Below are 10,597 nucleotides of genomic sequence, written 5' to 3'. Positions count from 1 at the left end.
CGTGGTTGATGCCACCGAACGCTGCAAACCCGGGTGTACCAATGAGCATGGCTCCTTCGACTCCGATGGAGGTAGAATGATCTCTACCCAGTAGTTGCACTCGAAGCAACGTGGGCTTCCTTCGTGGCCTGAAGATGATTCGAATAACCCTATAAATGCTTGCCACCTATTGCCATTACAACGCGCAGGCATGCGAATCTCTCCCTTGAGTTTTTCTCCAGACGACCGCTCTTTCTCAGGCCATTTTCCGCGCTTCGTGGATACTTTTAGAGAGGAGGGTGATCACTAGCAGAAGCTCATTGTTAGCACGATAGAGGATTAAAGCAAGTGATCATGCGGGCTGGTAGCCTTACGAACCCATAGTTGTTGCAGCGCCTAAGGTTTGGGTTAAGGTCAGAATCCGATCAGATAAAAGCCTGCATCGGGGTTTCATTGGACTTTCCAAGTCAAGAAAAGCCCAATCCCCCCCCGCATTTCGTGGAAGATGCAGCGCTTTTCCCTCTCTGCCTCCTCAACGAGTAAGATTGAAGTTGCCTACTCTGCTCAGCTGAAGGTCCCGGGAGCGGGAGGTGTGACATGTCATATTGGGACGTAAACGGATTATCCAATGGATAGGTGCTCATCTGTTTGATAGATGTACCAGAGCTTGGTAGAAGACGTACACGCTATTAAGTGAGCCGTGTTCGTTCTCGTCCTTGTCTTTCCTCTTCCTCCTAACATGATGACAACTGGACTCGGTAAACGTAGTATAGATTCTTGTCTGGTAAAATTGAATCACCTTTTCCTGCTCCATCCGGAAACCTTCGAAGAGTTAAAAATAAGCAAGTATACGCGAGAAAGAAAGAGAAAGAAAGCTTGACGGTCAAAGGAGAGATGGATCGTAACTTCCGCGTTGGTAAACATTGGAGCACGTGCTAGTTCATCAGCCGGTGTAGTTATTGCGTACCGTCTCTACAACAACAGACAGTTGCAAACAATTAGCATTCGTAAACCATACCCAATTAGACTACTGCTGTTGTAGAACTCCGACGTTCGCAACTCTACTATACAAGCTGGCGTAGTATAACATAATCCAGCCGGGGGCGATGACTAGTGACCATCGTTGTACTAGGCAGGTTACGGCTACTCTAGGCTTTAATTGTAGTAAGTGGCAACCTACGCCACTCAAGTAGCAGAGGGCTAGAAAGTCCTAATCAGCTCACGAAACTTAAAAACACGCAGCCTGGAGCGGGATCTCTCGTGGTCATGTTGGATTTTACGCCTGGTCTCTTCCTAGTGGGTATGTATACATTCCGAAAAGGTAACATGGCCCGAACATACGAGCCCTAAGGGCATTGCTACTGCGCGAGTAAGACATGAGCTGAGATTTCATGGAAAACTTCTTCTTGGCAAGTGGGCAGGAAGAATTCAAGCATGAAGATGGGTGGCATGGGGCACGAATTGGCAGTGGAGAATCAACTTCCAGCGGCGCAGTAGGCGGTTGGAGAAGTGGATAGTAGCCTATCCAGTCGGCCGCGGAAAAACCTATTAGGTTGTCGACGTGGTAAGCCTTCTTTACGTAGGTTAATGCATAGTTGGAGTTATTGTGGTCCATTGCGGCGCCGAGATGGTCCCGAGAAGAGGACATCCACTCTCCGTAAGATTCGAGACTTTTCCGTGGACCGTGTCATCCATCGGAAGGTCTTTCTGAATGACAGCAGGATGTAGTGGGTACAGAATGGTGTGCTAGGTCAGTCGCACCTACCGGAGTTCTCCCGTCACTCAGGGACCATTTGACTAACCAGTCAACACAGTGCGTAGTCTGTGGTGACCCGCGAAAGAAGAAGTGTAATTGACAGCAACCGCATGGTCCAGATAATGCACATTGCGGGAATTGTGCAACGAAACCAGTGCAGGTGTAAGGACCGTACTTAAGTATACTCTGCAGGCCAGTCGAGGACGCAACTAACCAAATCCTCGGAACTCGACAGGACTATGTAAGGGGAGAAAGATCTTCCCACCTGAAGGACAACCCGTTTAGGGAGTTGGACTGGGGAGCAGTGTGGTCGATCGGTCTGATCATAGCCAAACAAAGATGGCCATCAGCACCGTGAGGTCATATTCCGCCGTGGAGCGCGGGGAAAGCAGTCCCTCCAGTAGAGATAGAGACCGAGGAGCAAGAAGATGGATTCAGGAGACGGACGGAAGCGCCAAGCTTGCATGTTAGTAGTAGTTATGGTTAGTTGACCAGATGCCTCGAAAGTTCGATCGAGGAAGCAACGGCCGGAAGGACCGCGTCATTCAGCAACGCGTTTAACTGATTATGATTTGCTCCGAGCAATAGTGAAACGGCAAAACAGAATATCCCAGGGCTCGGACAAAGGTGCTTTTGTGAGAGCAGTGGAGAAACCAAGGTCTGGCTCAGCGATGGGTGGACTGGAAGAGAATATTAATATCTGGGAGGAGACAGTGCATAGGGAAGGGGATTGGCTCCTGGTCCAACCCCTGGTGGGAAGCTAACCCCAAGACGGGCCACACTAATCTGCGGCGGATAATGTTAGATTGAAGGTCGTTGGCTCTCTGTCACGTTCTCGTAACGGAGATGTTGGATTCATAGTTAAGCCACAATAAAATGTGGGTATCAAAATTACCCATGATTACCAATTAGTTCTCCGTGCCGTGGCACTTCCCCTTTTTCAGTGGTTGGAGTGGGCGGGACTGGGAGGGACTTTTCGCTCCTCTCGGACGGCGTTCGCCTGTCTTTGTCGCATCTGGGCGATGATCGAACAGGTTGACGTCCGCATTGTACTGTAAGTAGTAAGTAGTTGTAGTTAGTAGTTAGTTCCGTTACTGTGTCGTACCCAGTGCCGTGCTCCTCCCCCCCTCCTCTCCCCTACTACCCGGGCCTTCTCCCTAACATTCTGGAATGAGTAAGTATAGTAAGTACTGTAGTAACTGGTATTATTTTCCCCCCCTCTGGACCACGCACCCCCTTCTTTCCCCAAAAATCTATCCGATCCAATCTTCTTTCGTTTTATCTTTCCCACCCCTCTCTCCCCAACTTTTCTTTCCTTTCCCCTGGAAACTATATCTATCTAACCATCCCATCTCCTCTCCCGCTCTCCGGACTCCTCCGCAACTGCCCGCCTCCCAAAGCGGTGAAATCATTTGGGCATTTCCGAGGCTGTGACTGGCCAACCACAGCGTGCGATCACGACATTTCTCCATTCTATCAGATCATCCACTAGCCTTGCCCGGGCATGAGACGATCACCACAACTGCGTGGTCCTTCATGCTTATTCCCCGGCCTGACGCTCGTTTTTCTCATCTTTTCGCCCTGGTGATACATGGTCCTGCTTGCTGGTCGTTTCCTCCTTCTGCAACTAACTCTAGTACTCACCTGAAATCCCACCCCTCTCTTTAATCTGGCCACGCTTGGTCTCGATCCACATCGCAACCTGACTAGCTTTCCCGGTCGCCCCCTTCTACCCTCCTTCCCACTCATCCCTCCCGGCCCATTGTCCCATTACTGCTCGTGCTTCTCTGCGTACGTGGCTAGCCGTCCCGGGCCATACCATTGTGAGCGATGGAGTGAATGCAGAACAGATATCTTTGCTACAAGTCACCCAATCTGCATCCTGTGAAATATTCCTGCCAACCTGTATTATCTCCGAACCTTACTTTTCCACTCGCAGACACACTCACACACACCCCTTCCCCTCCTTTTTATTTTTATTTTCTTAGACACGCTGATCTGGGGTTTGACATCGGCTTGTCAATTCTGTACCATTCTGTTGTCATCTAAACCACTTCTGGATCCTGCCTGTCCGGGACGCAGCCACCAAGCAATTTGGGAGGCCGGCGGTTACGAAAAAGAAAAATACCCAAAAACGAACCTAATTTAGAGGGCAAGGGCCGGAATCCCTCTAAATACCTCTCCTCCACTGCCAATATGTCAGATGAGCACCTCGCTCGTCAGACAGCCTCGAGCTTCGATAGGCTTGAAAACTTCAACTTTCTTCTCTCTCGACACGATCCTAACTTGGCCAAGAGTCGTCACTATTCCTTTGATGCAGATTCTGCCGGCCTGGCTGCCTTTTCGAATCTGAACATGGATTACGATCAGACTGAGGGGATGGGCGGTCTCTCCGTCAGTTCGTATGATAGCATTGAGGACGAACGCAGTCCGATCGATGTGCGCGGATATCCGTATCATGGTAAGTCTCCCAAGATCTATGACTCTCATCGTTGCATCGTTTGCGCAATTTTCGTGCTTTGTGGTTCGCTTTAATTTCGCTAGCCCTACGGCATTGGATGGCTTTGTTATGCTGGAAAGTTGCTGTGGAAGCGCATGTAACCGCAGATGCCTTGTCCCTGTTGCTTGTGACCAGATTGTCTTGAACATGATCCTCCCTGCGTCCTTTAATTCTGGCTGCCTGAGAATGGCCACATTGAATACCCTCTGTAACCACTTTTCCCCCTTTACTTTTTCGGGGGAGTTCTCTGGATTCTGTTTAATTTTCGCTGCATTGCGAAAATTCTGCAGCTCCGGGACACCTTACCCACCTTGGTTCTATTTCTATGCTTTTCGCTCGTCTTTGGTGTCTTTAGCTTGAGGTTTTGGTGGGTTGCCATCCCCATGTCTGGATGAGCGCTCTATTTGAGCACGCAATCGTTCACACCAATGACAACGTCGGGAACCCTGTCGTTAACGGACCCTTATGCCGAGCTTACCTCTTCTTGATCATCCAAGGCCCCCTTCAAGTGCTCCATGTTCCCCCTGCTTCTGTTTCCGATCTTGAACATTGTCCCCTTCTGCTTGCTGTCTCCATATCACTTCTTGGCTTTGGGTGTTACCACCCCACGCTACCTACTACCAAGGGACAAGTGTATTGACTCCTCTATATAGACCAAATGCTGTCCTACTCAGCTCATCCCATCTATCCACCTATCTCATATGGTCCTCCCGATGACCTGGGGCACGGTGCGGGTGCTATGACACCCTCCGATGTCTCCTCTTCCATCTCACCTCCAAACGGCCATATCAACCACAGCAAGTACAGCACGCAGATTCCTGGCGATCACCTTGCTTCCGCCCTTGGCCAGGAGGAGGGCGTCCGCCGTGCTGCCGAAGAAGACCGGCGACGCCGCAATACGGCTGCCAGCGCCCGGTTTCGCATGAAGAAGAAACAGCGCGAACAGGCCCTCGAACGCACCGTGCGCGAAACCACCGAAAAGAACGCAACTCTCGAGGCGCGTGTAGCGCAGCTCGAAATGGAGAACCGCTGGCTGAAGAACCTCTTGACCGAAAAGCACGAAGCCAGCTCGACTCGCATGGCTCCTCCCCCAACTGACAGCACAGCCTTGGCCTCCCAAGGTACCAACGCTACTGGCCCCGGGCAAAAACATATTCAGCCAAAAAAGAAGGGCGTCGGGACCGACAACTGAAGTCAAAGAAAAGAAGTTGCCTCCTTGATTCCTTTCTTTTTTTGAGCTTCTTTTTGCCTTGCTTCATCGTCCTCAATCATTTCGATATTTACATAGTACCTGCGTGGATCTCCATGGGTCTTCTTTTGTATGGGCGTACTCACAGACTGAGTGGCCCGTCGCATCTGTTTTCGTTTCCCTCTTTTAGGCTGGTTATCCATCCTAGGATGGAGTCAGATGACGATGTAATGACTTGTTTCCTATGTTCTTCTATCTCCTGTTTGTGTGCGCGAAGGTGAGGGTTTGTGGGTAGTCTTCAGCCTGGTTCGGTTATTTCTCAAGGGCCATGGACATGGTTTCAGTTATGGTTGTTGTTGTGAGCTTTCAGCGGGCCGTGGGTCAGGGATAGAGTCCTCTGAACCCCTTATACATACATACGTGCCCCCGCAATCGGAGTACTGGGAAGGGTTGCTTGTTCATCTCTTGTGTTTTCTGTTGGTGTTGGTGTTGTTGTTGCTGTTAAACGCATTGACCAGCCCACGTGCAATTGAGTGGTCTTGAAGATTCGACTCTTGTACACGGTGTTTCAGACTCATACTACTATCATCTATCTACTATATGCCGAATGGGTTTCAGCCGAGCCCAAGTGCCAGAATGAACTGCACGGCTTATTTCTACAGACCAGCGAATTATCAGAGAAGCCGTAGACGAGACAAATTGTCTTTGACTGACGGCATTCAGCCACAGTCCCTAAGCATGTAGTCCTAGTAAGTAATCTCTATAAGGCAACAAAGACAAGGGTCACATGGTTGCTGCGCCCAATACCACCAATCCGGGGAATCCGGCCGCTTGGTGGCTCCCCCTCCCTCCCGACCGGCCGCCCCGACCGCCACTTCTTCCGTCCGTGACATCACCCCCTAATTTTACTGCCTAAGGAAGCAAACTAGAAAACTAAGTACAGGCAACTTATCCAAGCCCGGCTGATCTTTACTCCGTGATGATTCCAACATCTACAAAGTAAACAGTCTTCCTTTTAAACTCATTTTATTCCTCTTGATAGACCCATACAGTTACTGCTGTCTACGAATACATCAGATCTAATTTATTATTGTACTTTTGCATACTACTAGTATCTTATCCTTATGAAACTATGTACTAAGTACTACATACAGTAAGACCCGATCGATCGATCTGAGAAGGTACTAAGGTCACTTTAGTAAATAAAAAGTATTGATTTGAGGAATGACGTGATATGGAGAGATGGTCACGATTTTGTTTTACTAAATTAAAATTGTATTGGACGTGGGGGTGGGTGTCTTTTGTATTTCACCTTATTTCTTTTGGTTCGTAAGTTGCTTTTTGGCTCGTTTTTGAGGGGTAGTGTGGTGTGCTTGGTTTGTAGGCTGTAAATATGATGACTACTACTGCTGCTGCTGCTGCTGCTGCTTAAGTTGACCTGGTTTTACGTGCTTCTATGTAGACACAGGCTTAGCTGTGACTGCACTTCTCCGTAGGAGTCGTTTAATAGAATATAATAAGTATAGACCATTGCACAGCTCATTAACAAGTTCATTAAGTACCTACTACTCCTATCCCAAAACACAGAGATTCAAACCACGAGCACAAGACGAACTCAAGGATTGCACCAACTATAAATACTCTGTCTTTCTTCTCTCTCTGCTCCGTCCTCCTCGCAGGTGGTATAGTAATACATTAATCAGTTCGACAGTAGAGTAAGTTCCCCTTGGACCCGGCCATGTCTCTTTGGATCGCGAATATTCCCACCACGTGTGTCGGGTTTCATTTCCTTCATCAATAGGGGAATAATCTCGATGACTAGTGTCGGGACATGCGTCGTCAGGGAGTATATTAATCGTAAGGTAACGGAAAACTCGTTAGGGGTAAAAAGAAATCACAAAAGGCATCAAGGAAGAACGACAAAATCATATCGAGCGGGAATCTCAAACCGCAAATATAGAGACAAAGATGAGAGTATTGATCAGTAACTTGGCGGTCTCAATGATCGTATATGATCCACCAAGGTAAGCTGATCTTCACCACTTTCTCATCCTATTTAAACAGACACCGTGACGGGCTCCCGCTCCTCTTCTCGACCCCGCGACTCTCCGTCCACAGTGCTGGCCACTTCCTCACCATCCTCTACCTCGTGCTGGTAGGTCGCATGCTGATCCGCGGGCACCCAAGAGTCACGGCCCATGGGCTGGTCCTGGCCGGAAAGATCGACGCCTTCACGGCCCTTGAGGGTCTCACGGTGACGCTGAGACAGGGTGCGCGAGCGCTGGGAGAGAGCGGGCTTGACCGACGCCTTGGAGGTGACCCAGTTGGCGAGGGCTTCCTCACAGTCCTGGATGATGGCCTTGCTGGCGTCATATCCATCATAAGCATGGCGAGTCTCGCCTGGAGTAACCGGCGTGTCATCGACCAGGTCCAGGAGGTGCTTGCCGTATCCAGCGATGAGAGCCACCTTTTCACAATGCTCCCTGAGTGCATCGAACTGGTACTGGAAGGCTGCCTTGAGCTTCTCGCGGGTGATGTTGGAGAGCTGGGCTTCAGCCACGAGGGATTCGGCCTCTGCACGGACAAGCTCTTGCTCTAGAACGACGATGCGGGGAGAGTTGGGGTCCTTGTACTTGAGCTTAGCAATCTCATCGGTGATCTTCTGCTTGCCTAGAAGCGTATGCATGTTAGAACTAAAAATCGGTAATAGGACAGAAATCACATACGGTCGCGGCTGGGCTGAACCGAAGCCTCAATGTTGCGGATGCTCTTGATGGTGACACGGTACTGGTCATAGCGGTCGACGAAGAGGTCTTCCAGTTCACCAATCTCGTAGAGCAAGACTCCCAGCTTGTCAGTGACGTCAGAAACATCTTCGTCGCAGTTTTCACCCCAGATGGAGAGTTGTTGCTGCCAGCACCCATGATTAGTCCTCGTGTCTCCCAAGAAGTTGAATCGCTAGACATACAGCAGTTTCCATACGCTCCCTAGAAACCATCTCCATGCTGCGCATGACGTTCTTTTCCATCTTCACCAACTGGGAAAGCTTCCTGGCAAGGTCGGGCCCGAAGGCGCCAGCCGTGTTCTTGCGCAAGGCATGACCTGAATTGACATTGTCAGTTTCATCATCATACAAGGCTCAGCTTGTTCTCAGCAGATAGTGGTTGTCTAGCCCCCCCTAGCATAGGGAGTGACCAGAGCCATTGATCTCCATCCAGGACAAAGATCCAACATTCTTGGGGATCACTCACCAAAACCACCCTTTCCAAAGATTCTGTTTGTCTTGGTGGAAGACAATGGCGGAGGAGGGTTCTCAATCTGCGAGGCCGTCGGCAGGCGCGACTGGCGCATAGAATAGGTGCGATGCATGGCGAATTGTCCGAGTGCGAAAGGCTAGACACAAGGGATGAAACGAAAGAATAGAGAAGAAAGCCACCAAGGTTGGCTGCAAATCGGACGAGGCGGTATCTTTCAAGAGATTCTTTGCGCAGGAGTGACGTGTGTCAGGAGGGCGCGACGGGATGCGACGGAAGAGGGATCAAGGCGAGAGGGGTGGGCAATGCAACGGGTCCGAGATCGAGACACGAGATGGTCCAAAGTGGGAAAGGTGGATGAGTGGTGATGATGGTAAGGAACCACGCTTGAGAGTCGATGAGCAGATGGATCAATGACACTTGCGAAATTCCTTCACTTGAGCCAGAGGGGGGGGGGGGGAAAGAAGTGGGCTTTTGGGTGCTTTTTCCCCTTTGAAGGCTGGGGGAAGAGTGGAGCGAGTTGGGCTGGAAATGAAATGAACTGCTTGTGGTTGCAACTCTAGAGTCTCGTTCGTGACGTCGAGACTAGACCAGCACTAAACCCGATTGAGAGGCTCCAGTATTACAAGGTGAAAATCAGGCAGTAATTTTGGTTGATCACGAGCAACGCAAGGCGATTGGCAAATTTTCTCTTTGCAATTAACTTCAATCCAGAGGAACCGGAGGAATAACCTATTAGGAAAATTAAGGGGATTCGCAGGGGAACTGGGATCATCTCTCACTGCAAGCTTCATATATACCCATTCTTTTTTTCTTTCTGGTTTCCCCGGAACCCGCGACGTCATCACGACCCAAAGAATCCGCTCAAAAATAACTGATGTCATCGATTTTTGGTCCCTCGATCAGTCCAACAGATGAAGCGAAAGTTTGACCAACTCGTCAATGTCATACAGAGTTTGAGCTATTCTCATATGGTGATGGTGTCTGTTTTGTGGCTTGCTAGCTACGTTTTCTTTTCATTTGTCTCATGCCCACAATGATCTAAACTTATTGATTTCTTCTTCTCATTCTAGGTAGATGTCCTCTACAGAACCGCCCCGATGGCTGGCTCGAGCAATTCCACCAGAAACCCCCTTTTCGAGACACACGATGGAAATGATCAAGGCGATAGTCCAGACCGCTGCGGGACTATAATTTAGTCTCATATAAACGTACAGATAGTAGGTCCAGATAGTGCCCATCGCCTAGGTGATCGCCGTCTCCGCATTCGGATCGCCCAGGACCAGAACTCCTGGAACTCGGGTCCAGCGGCACTTGCTTAGTGATTCTGCAACATCATGACGAACGGTGGGGGGCCCTTGTTCATCTCCCGTCAACACATGATGTTATGCAGAGTTTTTCTCGTCCTTTTACCTATGGCTAACAAGCTCTTGTGACACAGGCACTTATACCCCTTTTAGATGAGATTCGGCAGTAGCTCACGCCAGGTTTTGTACTTTTTTTTGACGCTCCGGGTCACTCAAGTCATATCGTCACCAGGAGTTACACCCTCGATAACTCTGCCCCACAGGTCCTCAGTCAAGACGGCTTCCCAATGGGGGTGACGAGTTAAGTCTCAAGCTAATCTTCTCAAGCTTGAATATAAGCCTGTGGAGTCCATCTGCTGTCTCAGCATGGACCGCATTCTGTTAAGCTGGTCTTGTTAGCGCTTCCCACCCACCCGATGCAGCAGCTACTTGTGTACAAAGTACAATTTTCCAACCCTTTACACGGCTACTACTGCCCTTGTTCTCCGTTCAATGTGTTTTTACCCACACTTCACAATTAGCCCCTCTTACACGTCTTAATCTTATCTTGTGTAGTATGTTGCCGTTATTGTGTGTCATGCAGAATTCTCGTGATAGTCGGCTGAAGCATTG

General features: G+C 49.6%; 2 protein-coding genes across 2 annotated transcripts; one reads left to right on the top strand and one right to left on the bottom strand.

Moving 5' to 3' along the window:
• Positions 1–3,579: 3,579 nt before the first annotated feature.
• Positions 3,580–5,718, top strand: BO79DRAFT_63005 (bZIP transcription factor). The gene is made up of 2 exons (XM_025689514.1): positions 3,580–4,196; positions 4,889–5,718. Exons 1-2 carry the CDS (start codon positions 3,932–3,934, stop codon positions 5,425–5,427), a joined length of 804 nt encoding a protein of 267 aa, XP_025543073.1. The 5' UTR covers positions 3,580–3,931; the 3' UTR covers positions 5,428–5,718.
• A 1,593-nt stretch (positions 5,719–7,311) lies between these two features.
• On the bottom strand, positions 7,312–9,033 carry BO79DRAFT_62975 (Eisosome component PIL1/LSP1 family protein). Its single transcript, XM_025689513.1, has 4 exons — positions 8,676–9,033; positions 8,393–8,526; positions 8,151–8,334; positions 7,312–8,094 (listed from the first exon to the last, which is right to left on the bottom strand). The coding sequence occupies exons 1-4, from the start codon at positions 8,791–8,793 to the stop codon at positions 7,481–7,483; spliced, it is 1,050 nt and encodes a 349-aa protein (XP_025543072.1). The 5' UTR covers positions 8,794–9,033; the 3' UTR covers positions 7,312–7,480.
• Between the last annotated feature and the right edge of the window lie 1,564 nt (positions 9,034–10,597).

The sequence above is a fragment of the Aspergillus costaricaensis genome (assembly GCF_003184835.1).
Source record: "Aspergillus costaricaensis CBS 115574 unplaced genomic scaffold BO79scaffold_5, whole genome shotgun sequence".
Taxonomy (NCBI): domain Eukaryota; kingdom Fungi; phylum Ascomycota; class Eurotiomycetes; order Eurotiales; family Aspergillaceae; genus Aspergillus; species Aspergillus costaricensis.
This window is presented reverse-complemented; position numbering and strand designations above follow the sequence as displayed.

Bases quoted from the DNA above. Each gene is read 5' to 3' on its own strand.
- BO79DRAFT_63005 (XM_025689514.1), top strand. From the start codon at position 3,932: ATGTCAGATGAGCACCTCGCTCGTCAGACAGCCTCGAGCTTCGATAGG. The intron at 4,197-4,888 runs GTAAGTCTCCCA...TCCTCTATATAG, and splicing joins GCGCGGATATCCGTATCATG to ACCAAATGCTGTCCTACTCA.
- BO79DRAFT_62975 (XM_025689513.1), bottom strand. From the start codon at position 8,793: ATGCATCGCACCTATTCTATGCGCCAGTCGCGCCTGCCGACGGCCTCG. The intron at 8,335-8,392 runs GTATGTCTAGCG...GGGTGCTGGCAG, and splicing joins GGGAGCGTATGGAAACTGCT to CAACAACTCTCCATCTGGGG. The intron at 8,095-8,150 runs GTATGTGATTTC...ATACGCTTCTAG, and splicing joins GGTTCAGCCCAGCCGCGACC to GCAAGCAGAAGATCACCGAT.